The sequence below is a fragment of the Amaranthus tricolor genome, chromosome 1 (genome assembly GCF_026212465.1).
Source record: "Amaranthus tricolor cultivar Red isolate AtriRed21 chromosome 1, ASM2621246v1, whole genome shotgun sequence".
In the NCBI taxonomy this organism is placed as follows: domain Eukaryota; kingdom Viridiplantae; phylum Streptophyta; class Magnoliopsida; order Caryophyllales; family Amaranthaceae; genus Amaranthus; species Amaranthus tricolor.
Window position 1 is genome coordinate 2,579,639 of NC_080047.1, and position 22,578 is coordinate 2,602,216.

Consider the following 22,578-nt stretch of genomic DNA (forward strand, 5'->3'; position numbering starts at 1 on the left):
ATATATACAGCTTTCGCAAATTTTTCCTTCATTTTTTTATTGATGGTAGTACAATTACCAATTCTTTTTGTTTTAATAGTTTTAGACTATTAAAATTTAGATATCCAAATCTCAAATGCCATAAGATGGATTCATCATATTGAGCTTAAAGCCAATTTTTCTTCAAATGGCATTTTTAATGGGAATATTTTGTTATGAGCATTTCGACAGTTGTTATTATCTGACCCTTATTTTATCATAAATTTGACATTTTTTATTCTCAAATTTAACCCTATATCCTTTTTTTAATTAATTGATCTACACTTAATAAATTTTGTGCAAGTGCGGGAACATAGAAAACTTCATGAATTAATTTTGATGAGCCATTTTTTGTTTTAATGGCGATTGTCCTCTTTTCGGTGACATCTTCTTTTTTTACCCTCGTCAAGTGTGATGTGTGTTTTAACATTTTCGTCAAGAGTGACAAAATAATTTTTATTGCCAGTTATGTGATTTGAACAACCACTATCAATATACCATATGTCACTTACTTTTTCGTGTGCATTTAATCCAGTATAAAATATTTTTTCTTCGGAATTACTGTTTTCGGAATAGTTTGCTTCTTCTTTTTGTCGATACCAACAATCTTTATCGAGGTGAGTGTGTTTTTTACACCTCTTACATTTAGACCGACAATCATTAGTATTGTGGTTAGTTTTCTTACATAATTTACAATAAAGGTCACTTTGATTATTTAATCGACTTCCTTGATTTTTAAAATTTCCTCTCCCCTTGTTACGATTAGTTTATGTTTGTCCTTTTTCATAATTTTTATAATGACCATTTTTATTTTCACCATTAGAAAATTTTAATTTAGCTTGAAAAGCTTGTTCTAATGGTTTTTCGTTACATCTTTTTAATCTATCTTCATGTGCAAGTAGTGATCCCATTAGTTCGAGTATACTTAATTGAGAAAAATTTTTCTTGTTAAGCTCTTCTATTGTCGTAGCAATAATGTTATATTTTTGTGAAAGACTCATTAATATTTTTGAATCACATTTTCATCTTTTATTTTACCGCCATTTGATCTTATTTGATAAACTATATTAGTGACTCGGTCAAAAAATGAATGTATTGTTTCATTTTCTGCTATTAGTAAATTATCAAATTCTCTCCACAATGATTGAAATTTAAAAAGAATTACCTTTTCGAAACCTCTGTATTTTGTCTCCAGGATCCTCCAAGCCTCTGTAGTTGTTTTTGCGGACATGATCGTTGTAAGTATTGCCTTGTCGACTCCACGATATAATAGGGATAACATAGTTATCCCTTATCCTATTTTGTTTATATTGTTTTATTTTTGTTTCATCCCAAGATGACTCTTTAGTGTCATCTTTGGGTGGTTGCTCATCTCCTTGTACTAATTCCCATCAATTTTGGGAGATAAATATTGACCTCATTTGCATAGCCCATGGTTCATATTTTTCTTGCTTAAATGTGGGAACCCAATTAACTTGGGGGTATAATGGTTGAGGTCATTTTTTTATTTTGTGGTTAGAGGTTTATTTTATTATGGAGTATATTGGTTAATGTATTTAGGTTGTTTGGAGGTCTTAGTTTTAATTAGCTCTGATACCAAATGTAGGAAAATTTAAACGGTAAAACAGTGAAATGATTTATTTAGAGAGGAAGATGAATAAATATGTAAAATGAATATTTTTATTTTTTTGCCAAAAATTGATTACATCAATGGGTATTTACAGTGATGATTTTGGTTACAAGTTTACAAAAATATGTTAGATATTTTATTTTTTAATTACTTTTTCCAGGCACTTCTATTTTATTATCTTAGATATTTTTATTTTTTTAATTACTTTATCTAGGAACTTCTATTATATTATCTTAGATATTTTTAATTTTTTAATTCTTTAGTTTAGATATTTTTTATGTTTAATTAAAATCCTAGATTTTTCTAGATTATTTTAACGGTCAGGAATTCTATATGTATGCTTAAAGCAATTCTGCGATGTTACATTATGCATGCAAAATCAAACAATTTGAATTTTTTCTAAATCATTATCATACTCGGTGTATTTCTTCACAGAAATTATGATTAGGCTCTGAAGAGGAATGAAACTCATAAAGGAAGATGCGTCCAAAAAGTCTATCGGCTCGAGACAGACGCCCTGATTGCGAGATTCCCACAATGAGAGAGAATGATTAAGGTTGAACCCCCAAGTTGGCTTGTTTCTAACAACCTAATGCTGAATATTCCATTTTAAATGAGCAGTGATTGAGATTTGAACCCCTGACCTCTTGTTTTGCTAGCTCTAATACTATATTAAGGAACCAACTCAATCAAAAACTTAAGTCAGTGGTTGAGGTCTCATGATATATTCTATTATAATAGAAGTATATGTTTGCGAACAATGATTTTATTTAAAAATTTAGAATTATTCAAATTTAGTATTTGACAAATAAAAAAATTCAAATTTGGATTTGAGTGAATTTCTCATTTATTTTAAAAGTAGTTAAGTTGAAAATGAGAGTGACTTTTCAAACTTTCTCATTCTCAAATTTTTCTTTTATATAATTTTCATAATTGAAATTTACAGTTTGAAATAAAATATTTATTTTCAAACACAATTTAAGATAAATTATTAAAAATGTTAAATATCCAAAAAAAAAAATACAATGGTCCATTCATTTTTTCCATTTAATTATCATAGTTAATTTTGTAAACCTGATAATTAAGATTTTAAATCTGTCACCGCTCATAGCATATGCTAGCAAATTTTATAATTTAACTCGATAAGTAATCGTACAATAATTAGAAGGCTAATAATTAAAATGCAATCATGATTAAAAGATAACAAAATAAAAATTGTTGTTCATCTAAAGTTAATTTTTTTTTTTTTTACATATATATAACAAGTAAATTCTAAAGCAAACGAGATCCAAATTAACCGACCGACAGACCGACGGCAGCTCACGAGAAAAAGGAGGGTTAAGATATTGCAATAGTGTAATTATAATCCACTTGTTTTTTCCTCAAAATATAAAATTAATTAGTTGATTATAATGGACTAATATAAAGACAAAATAAGATATGTTTGGTTTCTTTTTGGTAGGGAAACTTACATCTACATTTACTGCTATTGCATCATAATTATATCATTCATTGTTTGGATTGTAAATTCGTGCACCATTTTGAATGTTGATGCACATAATGACGCATAACACTGTTAATTGTGAATTGTGATAGAAGCAATCACAATAACCCTCTAATTTAAGGGACACCCTACTTTCAAAAATTGTTTGGGTTTATTTATTAGTTGAATTTTAAAAGATTCAAAAAAATTAATTGAACATAAAAGTGATAAAATCAAAGTAATTAACATGGGAGTTCCCAAGTTAAAACATTAAATAATACACATAAGCTAAAATATTACACTTTCAAATCCATTGGTGAGTATATCCCTGATCTATATAAGATACGCATATTTAAGTGAAAATCAATATAATTTTTTAGTTTTATTTTTTGGCGTATAGAAAAAAATTGGATGTAGTTTTACTTAGAAACCAATAAGAAAATATTGGCGAGTTTTTTTAAGCTCAAATATTTATACTTCTGTTATTTTGAGAAAAATATAATTATTTTGATTGCATTGTTACACGTATTTCTCTCAACTTTTGAATGTTCACGTAAATTTTATATTTGTCATTCTTATTTTTATATTAAAAAACTTAATCTAAAAAGTTAATCTTTAGATAGTCTTTATCTTGAATAAGCTCATATTTTCTAATTCAATATGCATAAATTTTGTCTACTTTTTTTTCATATATTTATTTGAAAGTCTAATAGACTAGCCCGTAAAAGTGGGCCAATAGCAATAATGTGATCAAAGTAAAATTAAGAACTAATACACATGATCTTTGGTTAATTAAATAAATTGAAATTAGATGTTTTTTTTACAAATGGTATAGGTCAATTATATATTAGTCTCAAGGAATCAACTCAATTAAAATCTTAAATTAATGGTTAAGGCCCAAGGATATGATATATACTCTAACGCACCCACTCACACAAGAGCACATTGGGTTATAAGTGTAAATACGCATAAGCGCTAAACATTTTACTTTAAATGAGGGATGGTTGAGATTCGAACCCGTGACCTTTTGTCACGTTGGCTCTAATATCATGTTAAGGAACCAACTCAACTAAAAACTTAAACTAATGGTTAAAGCCCAAGGATATGTTATATACTCTAACAATTAGACCTTTATAATCAAGTAGAAAAGTTAAAATAACAAAGAAATAAGTATGATTCATAAATTATTCAATTATTAGACAGTTCAATTTTTTTCCATTGCACAATCAACATTGTAACAGTAGAAGAACAAGAAGATTGATTATTTCAAAGCACAAATAAACTAGTTAAACGTAGAATGTATTACGTAGACTGCATGACTTAAAATTAACATAATTACTAAAAGCTAACAACGTTGAAGAACATTTTGATTTTAATTAGTGTATAATTTGATAAATTTGTTAACGGGTTTGTATACGGCAAGATTTGTATAAGAAGAAAGCTTGTTTTAAGGAGGTCCATCCTAAAATCAATTGATATTAGGAGGAGTAGCCCATTAAATATATATATATATATATATATATATTAATGAGTTTTTCTTTAATTTTCGAAGTGGAATCACAAATAGGTTATTTTCAATTAAATATTTTGTTCCTGATAAGTATGCTATCTACTTCATTAAAAATAATTATGCTATTTATTTACTAAAAAGAAAATGATAAACTCTGAGTCACATATATATGACTCAAATAAAGACTAGTATTCTGGTGAGAGAAACGTGAAAGGCTGCTGTCTATTTGAGGAGCCATCCACGAGGACCAAGATAAGTTCCACTATTTAGAAGTGGAAATTTGATCATTATCTAATAATTCATTTGAAAATTATGCAACTAATTCAATCTAATTAATAAAGCTTTATAGATAGTTTAAAAGTTAAATTAAAATCTAAATTGCTTGAAACAGAGGAGCTCAGATGATTAAATAATGAACAATATGAACTAGGAAGAAGCGCTAGGATGCGTAGTGCTCAAATGAGCACACAATGTGTTCCAATGAGCAACTATTGCAGATTGAGGCAAATAAATTGTTCGGGTAGCAACCTAAGCGTTTGGACGATAAACAGCTATGCGAGACAAGAATACAACCACTATACATAATCTTTATGAGTTTTAATTATAAAATTAATAATAAGTATTTCCTCTGTTTCAATATACTTACTATATTTGACTTTTTATGATTAGACGATACAAACAAGATCCCATTTGACTATATTATTTCTTACATATTAGCCGCAATATATAAAATAAGTTTGAACAATGAATAGTGTCAAAAATTATTATATAGCGAATATTTCAGAGCATGAGAAGTAATTAGTAAGATAACCCACTAGAGTATATGCTAATCAATAATCATACACTTAGCTTACAGTTTTACAATGTTACTAGTGTGTTTCTCTAACAATCATAATTTTAGTCATCGTCCCTCAAAAAACGACTTACAGAACTACACTTTAGTTACGCATAAGTACGTGTGTAAGGGTGTCATTGTCCGCTAAACCTTGAATAATTAGTGGAACGTACAATTTATTTAGTACAGCAATTTGCTTAAATAGATGTCTGGCTGAAGCATTACGTATTCTACAAGCATGGTTGTTTAAGAATTGAAAGATAAAGCATTCCTTTTATTTTGACGATGAAAATTACAGGATTGACGGATTAGTATACTAAAAAGGAAATCAATGTGTAAAGAATTGGAAAATTTGTAATTTGAAGGGAAGGACCACGCAAATGGAATGGGGCACCAATCATAGATTAATCTTGGTCATAAATGAAAAGTGGTCATATCGATATCCATCATATTGGGAGTTATTACCCACAAAAGAAACCAAAATTAGAGTTTGATACATGAATATCGCTACTCTACTCGCTGTTCTTAAATATAGTCTAACTTAGTTTTTGTTTGATTTGTTTCAATATTAATTTTATTAATATTAGATTTTATAATTTTAACCAAGCATAAATAGAGATATTTAGGATTGAAACAGTGTATCAATAAGTATGCAAAACCAATTGAAACATTTAAATTGAATAAGAGGAAATAATTTTTACAGATAATTAAATATATACTTGTCTTTAACTACTTTTGTGGGAAACCGTCTTTTTAAGAAACGACCTCAAAACAAAAAAACGGCATTCTTATTTTCTCTTTAATTTGTATTAATAGGGTTATTTAACCTATATATCTAATACATCTCTCAAAGAGACCATCTCACACAATAAATAATTTGTGACTAGTCTTTTCTTCCACCCATTTTGATATGTTAAAATTAAAAAGCTTTCACATTTAAAATCCAAATGTCATTCTAGTTTATGTGTTCCAAACATTCAGTCCACTATTTTAACTATCAATATCTTGATTATACAAATATAAAACTTCAATAAATATATAGAGTATAAAAGCCGTTATGTTTTTACTTCCAAGTATTATTATACAGAGAAATTACTTCATATTTTACTCCTTTTGGCCTTTTCCCTCCAAGTTTTTTTTAATTCGACAACTTTATTGAAAGATCATAATTGGGCAAAATGTTGTGTTTTGCTTAATACGTTTCCAGTCTTTACTTGTCCATATAATAATTCAGTTACACATAAATAGACATGATGCTTAGAGGAATTGTTTGTCCCAGAAAATAGAATAAAAGAAAGGCTCAGAAGATGGCATACTTCTGAGTCCAATTACGAGCCATGGTTTCGTATGCGTTACGATCAGTCTTGTACAAGTGTGCAAACTCCGGAACCAATGGATCATCTGGGTTCGGATCCGTCAGCAATGAACATATTGATAGCAGGACCTAACATAGGACATCATTAACCATGAATATTTTAGGACTAATCCTACCAAAACAGAACAATACTTTTATCATCATCATATCTAGTGTATCTCGCTCATAGAAACTATGATCAGGGTCTAGGGAGGAAAGAAAAGTGACAACTCATACCCAGAAAGGAGAGTGCGGCCAAAGAATACCTCGCCTCGAGAAAAATCCAAGATGAATCCTTAGAAAAAACCTCGGTAAACAACACTTTTATATTTAACTTTATGTTGTCTTTCTATATTTATTTTAATAAGGTAAGAGATGAGTAAGGAAATTAATCATTTTTATAGACAAAGGTGAAAATCAAACTCATATTATAAAGATAAAAGAAACAACTTTCAAGCATCTGATTAACACGTTAACTTTTTTACTACGTTCATATTTTTGTTTAAATGATCTTGCAAAACTAGAGGCAAATTTGAGGAAATAATTATCATCATAGACTCATAGTGCAACAAATCTAGGATATTAGGACATTAGTATAGGGTTGATTGATTTTTTTTTTTTTTTTTTATATATATTTGTCACACAATTCTCATATAATTATAATATTTACTCAAATGGCCCGCGTTATGTGCCATGGTCTAGACAGACCTAGACTTAGATTCTCCTTTGATAACAGATCCATACCAAGATTTTTTCACTAGGCAAGAAAAAAAAGAAAGAGTTTTAGAATTTAAATATATTAGTAATCTTCTACGTTGAAAAAAGATTTATATAATGGAAAATCCAATTTCATAATAAGTGAGAGTAAATGTTGGTGTGTTTATTTCATGCATATGTATATTGTCAGAAAATGAAGGAAGATAACCTTGGATATGGTGAGTGCAGGACTCCATTGCTCTTTTAGTATGTCAAGGCAAATACTCCCATTGCTATTAATATTTGGGTGAAAAACCTTTGTCTTGAAGGCCACCTGCCAATTTATTTTTAAGCATAACATCATCAATATTAATCAATTTAACATTTTCGATCAAAAAATCTAATAAATTATTCATTTTTCCAGGTAATTTTACGGGTTAATTGATCGAAAAAAGCCTTTTCATTATTATAATGCTAAAAATACATATATTTACTCATCTAAACTCTATTAAGGTAGGCGTCAGATGTAAGTCACTTAAAACATAACGAGAATCAAACCCAATTATTAAAAAGGAGATGACGAGAATCATCCGCCCCAATTCTTTTTTTTTTTTTTATAAAAAAATACATATACCAATAAAACAAGTCATGAAATTAAATGACATATTACCTTAGGAGGTTTAAAGGGATAGTCAGGTGGAAAATGAATGTTCACTAGGAAAACACCACCAGCATAAGGACTTTCATTCGGACCATAAATTGTTGCCTGCCAATGAAACATATCTTCTGCCACTGGACCTAAACATATATCATAACTTACTCAAATCATCAGCATCAAAAAATCCCAGAAAACTGATGAATTCTTTTCTGTGTTCGGTCCGGTGACGCAGCCATCATGGCATTTGGGAGTGTCTAAACTTCACCACAAATTACAATAAATATACTATTTTTTTTTTAAGTAATATCGTAAAAAATGTTGAATATCTTGAGTAAAAAAAATCGGACCCTTTCATTTATTTTGTTTTTTTTTCTTAATTGTGGTGAAATGCTTGTAGTAACATAATTTTTTTCAAAATTCACAAAATAGTAACATAATTACGCAATCTACTTTGCCCTTTCCTTGGAGGAGTACAAATATGGTCTGTCCGCTACCTTCTCCCCCTCCAAATTCCAACACGTGCGAGATATTGAGTTGATGACTATGACTATGATTATGACCAGACAAGAAAAACTAAAGAAAATGAGAGGAAAAAATAAAAGGCCAAAACCCTACCCTGCCCAGCCCCTGCACAGGCGAACCCCTAACCCCACTGCCTGCGTAGCCCCTAGCCACCGCCACTGGCCCGCTCCTGACCTTACCCCAAAACCCGTAAAAACTCGCATACAAAAGCTTATAATCGGAGCAAACTCAAAATACGGAGAGAGTAATAAACACAAATTAAAAAAACAAAATAATGCAAAATTTGAAAAACATGTTACCTGCACTGCAAGAACTAGGTGGGTCTCTTTCTAGTTCTTTGAGCTCCTTCAGAATCCTTCTAGAAGCCATTCTGAATTTTCTGTTTTTAACACAAACACTTGCAGAAAATTCAAGACACTAATAAATTGAAGGACCTGAATGCAATAGGCAATTTGCTAGGATATAATAAACATTGCAACGCAAGGAAATATGATAAAGGAAGGCAAAGTGGGATTACTTGTATTTACACTGCTGAAAGTGGGGATAGAACAAATTCCTGATAAAGAAAGGAATAAGGAAAGAATCCAACCTATAAAACTTAACAATAACTTTGCTTCTAAATTAAACTACTATTACTAGTTCAAATTAAATTACGCTATAATTATAATAATAATAATAATACTGAGATTTTAATATATTTTTATAAATATAAATATAAATACTAACCTTGATTTTAAGCTAAAAAAATAGAGTAAAAGTAGGCCATGCATCTAAAAATAGAGAATCCATTGAACAAAACCATGATAGACCATCCATAGTCCCCCACAGCACTAATAAAGGACTAGTATGGATGTACCAAATACCAACCATTCTTTTCCTCTAAAGAATCTTGGGATGAAATTTTGGACATGGGTTTTTTAAGCATCAGATTTCCTTGCACAACCCATTTTAAAAGAGAAAATGCTGTAAATTTTGCCATCTTTGGTCCTTTCTACTGCCGAAGAATTTCATCTCCAACTTCTACGAAATGCTAGATGTGTTCAAAACTAACTCGATGACTTAATATTCACCCGACGTTAAAGCCAAACACAACTTTGGTCCTACATCAAATTGAATTCAAAACTATTTAAAAACCAGTGTGGATGCAAGACTCGATTTTAAACCGATCAGAAACAGCCAATCCGAAATCGACCCGATATTCTGAATGAACCCCCCTAAATTTAGCAATGGTTCAAAAACTTGGTTAACTTGGATAGATATACCATTTTGTAACATCACAGAGTTAACTTGCTACTTTTAGTATGAGGATCTTTGGGAATTATTTGTTGGCTAGTTCAATTAGGTTATTTGATCAACTTATTTTTTTAGTTATTAAGCTAATTATATTAAATGATTGTTAATGAAGATGCTAAGTAAAATTAGCTAGTGATTGTTAATTGTTTATTAAAAACAAAATGGTCTAACAAATCATAAGTAAAAAATTGTCTAGCCTTTTCAAAACTTAAAAACAAGATTTAAAGTTGACTCAAATTATTTATCAAACACAATTTATACTCAACTAACAAGTCAAAAGTCAAAAAGATAACGAATAAGCTCGCCAAAAAGTAAAATGCTAAACAAGGACTAAACTAAATTTAAAGTTGACTCAAATTATTTATCAAACACAATTTATACTCAACTAACAAGTCAAAAGATAACGAATAAGCTCGCCAAAAAGTAAAATGCTAAACAAGGACTAAACTTTTTTATGAAGTAAGGACAATCTCTTATATGAAAGAGGGAAAGGGAGGGGAATCAAACACCCGTTAAGTGATCAAAATCAAATCCTTATCACAAGGATGGAAAGGTAAACATTCAACCACTAAGTCAACCAGACGACAACCACTAAGTCAACCAGACGACATTTTAATTAGCTTTAGAATAGAGAATTAAAAGGAACTCCATGTCGAAAGAACTACATAGACTTTAATTCAGAGGGGCAATGGATATCTTAATTGCATGCAAGATACAATGGAACATATAATACAACCAAATGTAATGTTGTAAAATATAAGCCTCTAAGAGCTTACTAGTTTACAAACACTTCTATTACTACATTTTCAAGAAAGCACACAAATTTTACAGAGAACTTCCTCTCTGATTTAAAAACATAGGGCGAATTCGGTATAATACATAACACAACAAGGTTGATCACAACAATCAATCTCACAATTGCTATGAACCCCTCGGTTTCCGTCGGTCACAAACTACTAGCGTCTAAAGAACATCTCGCTACTCTAATACGATAGATGAGAGAAGTTGCAAGGCAAATGTAGCAGAAACGGGCGAAGTAAACTTCTTTAGCCAATATCAGCTCGTTACAATATTGAACAACCTTTCTGCGACTTTCTCTTCTTTCTCTTCTTCTGCTTAGGTGGTTGAAGGACTACTTTAATCGCAGCATCAAACACGGACTTGATATTCTGCAATCGAAAGTCGAGTAGAGATATGCCATCACAAAAGGGTTCAGAACGTTCAGACCAAAAATATTTTGAAGGGCGAACGGATTACCTGCTGTGTTTTTGCACTACACTCTATGTAAGCAGCGGCTCCGATCTGCCTTTTCAGTTCCTCTCCCTTCCATAACAGAAATACGGGGCAATTTTGGATTAAAATTGGAAATTTGACAGAATAGGTCGGGAAATTGTCTTCAAAGATGAATAACTTACCTGGGTTGTCGTGATAGGCACTGCACCAGGATGGTCTAGGAAAAATTGCTTATCATCTCGAAGATCTAGAAAACCCAAGAAAATGTTAAGATGCATTCGAAGGACGGAAAAACGTCCTGGAGATAGTTTGGCATACAGTCAAGTCGGTAAATTTGAGCTCGAGTTCTTTTCCACTCGGGCAATATGCTTTACAATGTGTCGATAGAAATATAGATGAGAAAGAAAAGGGAGAAAAAGAGGAGAAAAGGGGTGACTGAAGAGAAAGACAGGATTCCATTTTCCCTCCAAATGTTTTGAACACCGGAGGGATGTACTTCCAATATGCGGGCAAGTTTGCTAGTTTGACACATTATGACTTTGAATTATATATACTTGCAAAATCCTAACCCCAAGGCCCAAACACTCTGCATAACTATTTTTAGGTTCATCTAGCCACAACGTAACGCACTCATCTACTTCTATCGAGTGAAGTAGAAGTGATCCTTGCTGCAAACATGCATATGAGATCATGAAGTGCGCACACTAAAGCAAAATGGTCTACTTTCTACCGAACACCAATTACCACATAATTCAAGACAGAAAGATATTCTTTTAAAAATTCATTCATTTAACATAATTGATGAAAGCATCACAAAACCATCAAAATTAAATAAGAACGCTATTTATGAGCTTAAATTGCCTTCCAGGTAACGCTTGTTTACTATATTTAGCTCTACCTCACTAATAATTTGTCAAACTTTGAAAAAGTTTTTGGAATTCACTTGTGCACATAGTGGAACACGTAAAAAATAAAAAGAAAAAAATAATGAAATAGAGGGAAAAAAAACTGCATTATATTATGCATATTTATATACTTGCAAATTGCAATGTGAATCACCAAGAAATGATTTACAAAAATGAATAGAAGGGAAAAATAATGTACTTCCACTATCAGGCAAGACAAAGGTCGCATCAATTTGAACCTCCTGTAAAGTTTCAACAAGGTGCTCTACATCATGACCATAAGTTTATTTACAAGTGCACAAGTGGTGCAAAGGAATTTGATCCAATTTTTGTAAGAATAGGCTTAAGGATCACTAAATCCTATGGTTTTTTCAATCAATTTATCGCACAAATCAATATATTCAAAATTCATGTCACACTCATTTAGTGTAAACTTCCCTTCACAATTAAATATGAATCATTGCCTTTGAACCTAAGTTGGGGATAAGTGGATAAGTGGTGCAAATAGGGGTTGGCGAGTTGGAGAAGATAGGAAAAGTTGGGGATTTTCCTCGAGGTGTAAACATTTTCCATAGCTATTTCGCACTCATAAGAGTCGTTTGCCATCCAATCAAAAAAATTCCCAAGCTTCATCTATTGATATCTCCAAAAATTTACTATTACTCATAAACTCAATCAAAGGTGTAATTTCTTCATTAATGCAATCATACACCACTTAGCACATTTCACCCTTTTCAAACACATTATCACAAGGGAGATAATCTCCAAGCCTCCAATAATATCCCTAAAATATGTCAACCTCAGATCAGGAAAAGAAAGGCTTGTAGAAGATTCAGAGTTTTTTCAAAGGAATAAGGATAAGGAAAATAAAAGAAAAACAGAAAACTACATAAAAATGACAGTCTTATAGACAATCTTCCATTCAATCCTCAATGCCAATCCCTGCTAACAACGCCATTTTGATCTCTAGCTAGTTTAACTTCCCATTCACTTATTGTTTGATTTAAGTCCAAGTTTAGAGGAACTTGCTAACAACAGAGTTTTTTTACACATATCAGGGATCTAAAAAAGGTTACTTCCACGACTCTAACCATTTAATTCCACCACCACAATTCTAACCTCTTACATTCATGGAGTTCATAAGTAAAAAAAATTAAGCATGTTCCATAACTCCAAAAAAATAGGAATACTTTGCAATCCTCAACAAAAGAAGTCGCCAAAATTTTAAAGTTTACACCCGATTCAAGTCCAAATAGGTGTAAAACCATTTCCTACGTTTAAATTTCATTGATTTGAGGCAACCACATCAATACATCGCTATCATAATGCAATGTAATATTGCGTGAGTGTACAAGAACAAGATGAAACATCATACCTAGTTTTGTTCCAACGAGAATGATAGGCACACCAGGAGCATAATGCCTCAATTCAGGAATCCACTGTACCATTAAAGACATGAGAAGACATGCATCAGGATCCACTCAGGAGAACTCCGAAGCATTATTTACAATATAGATCACTGCACATCTTACCTTCTTCGAAACATTTTCATAGCTTGCTTTGCTGATAAGAGAAAAGGCAAGAAGAAATACATCGGCGCCTCGATAGCTCAATGGTCTCAATCTATTGTAATCTTCCTGGCCTGTCAAAAATTATCAGATTTCAGACGACAATAAGCTTAAATCTCACAAGATTAGAGTTGGGTAACCAAATATCAGAATTCTGAAAAAATTTAAAGAATCATCCAAACAAAACTACAAAAAAGGAGAAAACTATACATACCAGCAGTATCCCACAACCCAAGATTAACTGTGCTCCCATCCACCACCACATTAGCACTGAAATTGTCAAACACTGTTGGCACATAATCCTGACCAAATAACGATTAGAAAAGGTTCATCAAATTTTGGCAACTAATTTCTCATTTTTGTACAAAATAGAGGAAATATGTAACCTTCAACGGCGAATGGAGATGTGAAACTTATCTTTTTTGGGAATATAAAAAAGTATACCCAATAGGACAACTCAACACACAAGGGTCATTAAAAGGGGCAAGATCTAATATTGAGCTTAAAAGCTGAGCAATCAAGCAAAAATTTACATGGAGAAAGGGGGCACTTGACTGCTTACAAGGATTAGCAATAGAATCTTCCATCAAGAACAAGAAAAACTCACACCCAATCGACTAGAAACTACCTCTCAGTTCATGCTCATTAGCATTATCATCCCACTGTACAAACCACGCGCCAACCTACCCCAATAGCCACTCCATCATCCAGGCAAAAAAAACTATTTTCTTTCTCCCTTTGAGTTTGCCACAAATTTTCTTTTGGGTTACCTCTTGGATTTTGTTACATTTTATTTTTAGTTTTGTTCTCATTCTTGCTCATAATCTCATCCACAAACTCGTGCCCTGCCTTCATCTCACCCATATTCTTTCCCCTCCACTTACGTTTTGTCTTGTTTTCCCATTATAATTCATAAAGAAAATTTTGCTTAGTGCAGCAAAATTATAAAGAGAAAAAACGCAGGAGTAACTTTGAAACAGCTACTCCAACTACTCAAATTCCGAACAAAAAAATCCAGCTCAATTTGGTAGCGGGAAAACTACAAATATGCCTGCAATGCAACAATGCAGCAACTCAAGTGCTATTATCAAGCTGGGAAAAGCAATGCCCATTATTCTAAAAACATTTAAGCAACTTCATGCTTGGTCCTCGGTTTTTACAAAAAGTGCAATCCCTAATGAAAATTACATAGAAAATTTCCTAAGAGTCTGAGTAAGGAGAGGTCAATAAGCTTCCAAACAGCTAATTCACATCTGGGCTTTACAGAAGCCTACAAGGGTTAACCAGATGTTAATTTGATTGATATCACAAAGGCTCTCACGGCTCCACCTCAGAATAATCTGTTTCTAAATATAGATGCAATACAAGCGGATAATCATCATTCCAACATTAAGAATAAGAAACAATGGATGTTCATCAATAGCCACACGAAGTCAATATCTACATAGGATTCATGAAGATTTTTAAACATCATCTAAAATTTCCAATACAGAAAAGGAAATGTAACCGGACTCACTTCATTTCAATTTTGTCCTATGGCTCAAGCAAAATGTCTAACCCTAAAACACTTCAGAATAAGACAGATTCCCACTACAATTTATGGCCTTAAAGGGGTAATGAGCATTAGACAGCAAGTATTTTAGGGTTTCAGCCTTTTACATTTCTGTTCATTAAATAAAAACCCAACTTCCCGCAAACATCTCTGAAGCAAAGGCCTTTTACTCATGTAAATCAAAGAAAAAACCACAAAATAAAAACAAAAAAAAAAAAAAAACCATCAAAATCAAAACAAAAATTAGGGTAACTAACTGAAAATAGCTTAACCACCTAATTAACCAATATCATTTTAATTATCATATAATATGCACTTTGTTCCAAGAAAATTGAGACCCTAATTTACATTATGAAAATTTATTCTATATATTAAAAATAGTTTACTTTGCTACAAATCTGCCTACATCAAAGCAAAATTTCAGTCACAATGAACCCAGAAAAAGCTCATAAAAACCCATTTAATAAAACAAAAACCATGAAACTTATAAACTCAAATTTGCAATTGTCAAGGGTGAAAAGCATAAAAAAAAAATTTCCAAATTTAAAATTATATAGATAAAGAAAAGGAGAAAATAACTCACAGTAGGGAAAGTGTTGCTGGTGTAAGAAATAAGCATACAAGTTTTTCCAACAGCTCCATCACCAACAGTAACACATTTTATGAACCTAGAAGCACTCATCTTCTCAACAACGCCAGAAAACTCAAACCTGGCGTCGTTTTTCTGCTTCTTGAGACTAAAATCTTGCTCTTCCTAATGCTTTTCAAATTTGGGTATTTTTCCAATCTAATCTAATTTCAAAAAAGATTGAAACTTGGTCAAAAGTGAACAAGAAAAAGTGTCAATCAAGAGAAGAAATAGTACATCTTGGGTGCAAATTAAGAGAGAAAAAAGTACATACCTTTAAGAGTTTGGAGCATTTAGAGAATTGGGGATTGGGAGAATAGTTGAAGTATTGAAGAAGAAAGACAAAAGATAAATTAAAACAAGTTGGTAAATTTTCATTAGCTTTATGTTTGTGAGGTATTGAAATTTTGGACCCAACCCAACTCACCCACCTATAAGCCACCCACTCCAATTATATAACTCACTTGAACCAACCCACTTCTTAATTTTGAATTTGAATTTTTTTGTCATCAAATGAATTGGATTTTAAAGAGGAGGATTTGCTTTTTTTTTTCAATAAAGTTTGATGAGTGTCTTTCCTTTTGGAACATTTATGACCCATTTTTTTGGTTGTATTAATTAATGTGTTATTTTATAAAAATATATGTTTTATTTTACATGTTAAAAGGACTTAATAAATACAGACTGAGTAAGTAAATACTAAGATTATTGAAGAATAACTCATTTAATATATACTATGAGAATATAAACTCTTTATTTGAAATTCTCTCATAAGAGTAACTCATTTCAAATTATTAATGTCATTAGTTTGATGAAGTAGAAGTGTAGAACTAATATAAATGATCACTTTTTTTGGATAAAGTAGGAGTGTAGAACTGATATAAATGATCACTTTTTCGAAGAAAGTTTATAATTATTCGGTGTGTTAATGTAAAATTCCCTTACTAATAGAACGTACATGTCTGAATTCGTTTCTTACAAAATGTTTCATTTTATTTTAAAAAAAAAACTTTTAGATTTCGATTGAATTAGGATATATATTAAGGGCGATGAGAATATTAAGAAGATGTGATCTATAAGAATAATGTAAACAAACTAGTATACTACTATACTAGTAACTAAGTTAACTAGTAAAACTAGATTAATAATCCAACCTACAAATTTAATTTGTTGTTTTTCAACATAACTATCTTATTAAAAAAAATTCACTAATTGCTCAGTATAATTTTTATATTCAAATTTTATATTTTTAAATCTTATTTATATATAATGATCGTCTTTATTTGTCTTATTCAAAAGAAAATAGGTTTTGAACTCTTGATACTACTAAATACTAACTACTAACCTTAGAACATAATTTGAGTGCAAAATTTATGCTTCATTTCTTAGTAATAATAATATAATTCCTAATTCTTAAAAGTGAACCAAACACATATTTTCCATATCAGAATTAAGACTAAGAGTAGTCTTTAATGTTAAGGTTAGATAGAAAGTAACAACCAACAAGAATAATGGAGCATATTATAGAGTAGTAATAATGAAGAAATATTACATTTCATTGCTTTTACTTAGTAGTTAGTACAACTTGAAACAACCAAAATTTTACTCCCACTGAGATAACAGATTTGTGGTGGTAGTTCATAAACATAATAATAATATTTTGCCTTCTACATGAAGCCAAGAGCTAATTGCAAGAGGGTTGCGGAATCTTGACTTTTAAGACCCCTAACCCTAACTTAAAACACAACTAAACAAGCTTATACTTCACATGTATGAATATAGACTAGGTTACTACAAGATAATTACAATTTATTAATTATTAATTATTATACTAATTAGGTAAGCTACACTATAACCCAAGTTGTCACTAATAGGTTTTAAAAAAATATTAAATTGAACAATATTTCACTATTCCAATTACAGTGTAAAAATATAAGGTCATAACTCTCATTATATTGTATCAGTCATATATTAAAGATTTTTTAAAAATCAAACTGATAATTCTACGCTACAAAGCTTTTTTGAGGAATATCTCATACACTCAACCAATATTTAGCATTCAGATGTTACATTCATTACAACGACCAAGACTGTTGCCATATTTTTGCACTATAACTCCAACCTGCTAAGAGGCTTACATTTCAACAAGATTTAAAAGAATCGAATGTACACACCCTTACGAGCCCACTTTTTATAGTGCATTTGAGCTGATGTTTTAGGAGAAATGAACTGGAATACAAAAGAAAGTTTGAATTAAATAAGGGAAAGGGCCAGGCTTGTTTTCACTTTTATTTTCCTCCTATTGTAACTTAATTTGCAGCCAACTCTTCTGCTTTACATCTTTCCAATGTTTTAGACCATGTCATTTTCAAAACTTCATGCTTCAGACACAATGCACAGTTCAGATGAATTTAAAACTGAAACAAGTAACTCTATCTTTGGCATACATTTCCTTAGACACAAGACAATATACCGCAAAAATCCCCTTTATATTTTACAATGCCGAACTAGTATTAGGGTATTAATCGAACTCCTAAGGACTATGATGCCAAAAATCTTGAGTCCACATAACTTAGTACTTGTTACAATACAAAAAGATCATCATCATCAGAGCTGACATAATCCAATTCAATCATCTTTTTTGTGGTTTCCAAGGGTTGCTGGGATGAGAGTTGCCTTGGCTCCGTCCTTACCCTTTTTGAAATGGGTTGCTTATTCTTTTGTGCGGCAGATGAACCTTCCTTTGCTGTGGAAAGAGATCTATAAATTGGGGATAAAAAGGTTAGGTATGCATCATGAAGAGAGTAAACAAGAACAAGCAGAGAATAATATGGAAGTTGACAAGTAAAACAGTTCTTTCAGCACCTTTTCATCAAACCCGTTTTCACTTGGTTTTTTTGGGCATTTTGAGTTTTTGCTGTTCTAGCACCCATACTGACTGCATGCATAAGGGAAATGTTAAGACGAAGAATGTAAACTTGAGCCATTCCAAAATGAGAGAGAAATGAGGATTGGTTACAAACCTGTGATTTCATTAAGAAATCGTATCCCTTGAGAGTGTGTGTTTGTTGTTACATTACTTGCCTTGCTGTTGAGTTAAAGAACCATAAGTTACAGGATGAGTGAGATCGATTTTCATGAGCATGGATGTGTTTTAAGGTTAATGATACTTTGCACACTTTGCTTTTATACTAATTTTAGTTTACTTTTGGCGCTACATTAGGTATTGTATTTACTAGTCGTTACTCATTATGCAACTAAGAAAAAACAAGCGTTCCACTGAGACCCTGCGAATATCACCGGTAATGAGACTGGGTTTAGCTCAGAAATGTTTAATACAGTTTCAAATTTTAACGGTGAAGAAGGACGAAGTTATGAGTCAAGAGAGATGCAATATCCCCAATTTCAGTACCTTAAGGCTTTCTTTAATCCCTCAACAGAGAGCACTTTTGGAGGTTTGATAGACTTCATTGCATTCGTTCTGTTTGCTAAAGGATCAACCATATAAATTCCTTCAGGTTGACGTGGATTCCTGAAAGCTGTTTTTAGATTCCTAAAAACAAGAAGAATGAATTCATTAGCACACAGTGTGAGCAAGAAAAGCTGGCTCTAACCACTAGGCCTCCCAATGACAAAATCCCTTCGATAGCTCATAGCATAATAAAAGTATTCATTGCAATTCACACGCAAGAAATTGAGCTATCATTAGCAACATAACTTGAAAATTTGGAAGATAAAGACTGCTCCGACATTACAGAAAAAAAAAAGCATCAGGTCAAATGAATAGCACGAAGTTGAAAAAAGAAAACTCCTCCATCCTCATGTGTTTGCCCAGTTGACCCAAAAAAGCCCATACTTTCTAGGCTAAGGGGAAAATTATCCTGAAAGTAAGGAATATAAAGTATGCAATCCCATCTTCTCGAGGGAAACGAGCATTAGTTCGTGCAATATAAAAACTCTAATTTATGCGAACAATATAACATACCCTCCTTTGAGCTCGGTACGCGTGGAAGTATATTTATTTGAAGTTGTCTGCGTGAACAATTTCATCATCAATATAAGGGTTATAAATATAAGGAAGATATATTTTAAAGTCATTTCTGACAGTTCATACTTACCACCCTATGGAAGCTGCAGTATACCCCAAGACGCCTAAGAAGGAGCAAAAGATATTGTTCAGACTTTAGGAAGGCAAAGCTAATTCACACATTATTTAATAAATTAATTTTAAAAGAGAAATTTCGGAAATTTTAGCACAGCAATTTCCATATCATCAGTAACGTCATATTGAGAGTAATCGAAGACAGAAAATCAATTACATAAATGAGATCTCAAAGAAGTACAGTGCCTTGTTCTCTCCTTAGATAGCATGGCTTATGGGCTTCCTAATGCCTCTACATTTTTAAAACTGACTTGTCCAACTAAATGTGATACATTTTTTTATGTTAAAGTTTGATATACGATTGTGTGAATTAGATGCAAACAAAGAACATCTATGAAGACCAAGGGAGAAATATGTCTGAAGATTCAGGTTGAACTTTAAGGAGTAACAAACTTCAACAAGTTTAGGCCAAGGAAGAAATAAGTGATAAGCTTAGGCAATGTACATCTAAAAAAATTATTCCAGCTCAAATGTAACTCACAGCCAGTTATCTCAGGCAACACAAAAACACAGCCAACAAATCAATAAGTGATTGCTATCATAGAAATAACTTACCTATTTACTACTATGCTACAAGGCACACCATCTTTTCTACGCCCTTTGCAAACTGCATAATCAACAGAAGTACCAATCTTTAAGACTTGATTTGCATTGAAAACGCTCAATTGAAAACCTGGAGCCTGCAAAAACTCAAGAAGTTAGACAAAATAAAAAACAAATTATTTAACAATGGCATAAGCTACTACAATATCAAATGACACAGCTTATTACAGAAGCATCTTTGCGAACACCCGCATTGAAGAATGCAAAAACAGTTGAAGCAGGCTCCTTGCTGTGCTGCTTGTAAGCATCACCAAACAAGAATATGGTTATGAGCTGTCCATCCAAACACCCAACCTTCCATATGCCATATGCCTTCCCAGTAGAGCTCTTCTTTGGACTTGCTTTTTCAGTTAAAACACCAACAGTTGCCCAACAACCTGATAAAGTGTCCCCTTTTATCAAATTCCTGTTTCGACACATTTTAAGAACAAAGATTAGCTACTTTCTCAACACTTCAACAAAAAAACTGGATATAGGAGAATGAATATTAGTCCAAGCAATTACTTTATGGTAGACAGCCGGACAAATCGGATATCTGAAAACTGGTTATTAAGCTCTGCTGACGAAACCACCTGGTTCCTACATCATTATCACCGAACCAAAAGTAAGTGTTCAAATACTTTTCTGTAATCTATCAAAATACTTAATATGAGAATCTTGCATAAGCTTGTGTGTTTCATACCGGATTCGAAGACCAGAAAATCTCTCAACATCAAGATCAGTTGGATTCTTCAAGCGATTTGATTTCAAAGCTTTTTTAGCGGCTTCAACATCATAATCCATGCAATCTTCAACAGCAGACTTGAATGCAGACATGTCCACATTTCCGCTTGGCCTTCGTACTTCATCATCAGATTGATAACCTGCAATAAATCACACGCATTTAAGAGATTCTGAATAACGCTACATTTCCTAAAAGCGCTAGAATGGCTCCAATCTAGGCCTACTAGAAGGAACAAATGTGGGCGGACATAGCCTTGCAAGCTAGGTCGTTTCAATGACCCTTATTTGTAAACAACATATACAAAACCAATACATCCAACACATCCAATCAAAGATAAGTACAGATAAAACCCTAAATCAGCGACGCATCACAAATGTATGATAAAATGCTTCAATGAAAAGCTGACATAATATATTAATGTTTGAGGATTTTAGATTCTTGAAAGACAAATTAGGTTTTGAATCGAAGGGGAAGATTGATTTTATAAAAATTAAAGCATAAATTAAAACGGAATAAAAGAAAAATAGAGAAAGATTACCTGGTGAGTTAGGATGAGAAGAAGATGGAGACAAAGGCGGAGTATCAAGAACACGATCTTGGAGAGAGAGAAGGAGATCTAAGTCACCTTCGTGATCAATTGACATGGTTACTGCCTTACTGGTGTTCCTTAATTCAGTCAAAAAATTATCGCAGAGAAGCCAAAGTTAGGGTTTATGTTAATTTTGTTAAAGTTGAAGGAGGACTATGTCTGGCGGGAGTTTTGAAATTTTATCAAATTGTTGCGCCAGATTTGGTATTGGGCCAATTTTAAAACTTTGATCACCTTAAGGTTATAAATGATAACTTTAACACTATAAAAAGCTATCACTTTAAAAATAAATGTACATTGGGCCAATTCAATTAGAATGGTTTTACCATGAGACCGTCTCATATGAGAATTTGTAATGGATTGTTTGTCATCTTTTTTCATCCAGACCCTACTTTCGAGTAGGATATTGTGTACGATGATGATGATGTGGCATATTTGGTGGTGAGGCGAGAAATGACCTCAAATTAAAAGCTCATAAGGCGTGTTTTGTGTTGTGATCGTTTTAAAACAATTTGTGAATCTACCCAAGTAAAGTTGAAGTATATATATTCCCTCTGCTTCATTTCAAATATCTCAGTTGCTTTTTGCACGTTTGTCAATATATTAATTCAATAT

The 22,578-nt window shown here is 31.9% G+C and overlaps 3 protein-coding genes across 4 annotated transcripts; all 3 read right to left on the reverse strand.

Annotated features, from left to right (window-relative positions):
* Positions 1 to 6,552: 6,552 nt before the first annotated feature.
* Positions 6,553 to 9,339, reverse strand: LOC130798819 (ubiquitin-conjugating enzyme E2 10-like). Its single transcript, XM_057661916.1, has 4 exons — positions 9,006 to 9,339; positions 8,197 to 8,324; positions 7,756 to 7,860; positions 6,553 to 6,920 (listed from the first exon to the last, which is right to left on the reverse strand). Exons 1-4 carry the CDS (start codon positions 9,073 to 9,075, stop codon positions 6,777 to 6,779), a joined length of 447 nt encoding a protein of 148 aa, XP_057517899.1. The 5' UTR covers positions 9,076 to 9,339; the 3' UTR covers positions 6,553 to 6,776.
* Positions 9,340 to 10,726: 1,387 nt separating this feature from the next.
* On the reverse strand, positions 10,727 to 16,349 carry LOC130798813 (rac-like GTP-binding protein 5). Of its 2 annotated transcripts, none has more exons than XM_057661908.1 (8): positions 16,160 to 16,349; positions 15,841 to 16,049; positions 13,920 to 14,007; positions 13,670 to 13,779; positions 13,513 to 13,576; positions 11,415 to 11,479; positions 11,257 to 11,322; positions 10,727 to 11,168 (listed from the first exon to the last, which is right to left on the reverse strand). In XM_057661908.1, exons 2-8 carry the CDS (start codon positions 15,937 to 15,939, stop codon positions 11,064 to 11,066), a joined length of 597 nt encoding a protein of 198 aa, XP_057517891.1. In that variant the 5' UTR covers positions 15,940 to 16,049; positions 16,160 to 16,349; the 3' UTR covers positions 10,727 to 11,063. The 2 variants fall into 2 exon arrangements, with proteins under 2 accessions (XP_057517891.1, XP_057517895.1); XM_057661912.1 differs by having other exon boundaries at positions 15,841 to 16,044; positions 16,160 to 16,312.
* Positions 16,350 to 17,896: 1,547 nt separating this feature from the next.
* On the reverse strand, positions 17,897 to 22,122 carry LOC130798804 (uncharacterized). The gene is made up of 11 exons (XM_057661902.1): positions 21,913 to 22,122; positions 21,333 to 21,513; positions 21,155 to 21,229; positions 20,819 to 21,056; positions 20,603 to 20,727; positions 20,004 to 20,037; positions 19,871 to 19,917; positions 19,298 to 19,438; positions 18,909 to 18,973; positions 18,751 to 18,823; positions 17,897 to 18,645 (listed from the first exon to the last, which is right to left on the reverse strand). Exons 1-11 carry the CDS (start codon positions 22,016 to 22,018, stop codon positions 18,468 to 18,470), a joined length of 1,263 nt encoding a protein of 420 aa, XP_057517885.1. The 5' UTR covers positions 22,019 to 22,122; the 3' UTR covers positions 17,897 to 18,467.
* Between the last annotated feature and the right edge of the window lie 456 nt (positions 22,123 to 22,578).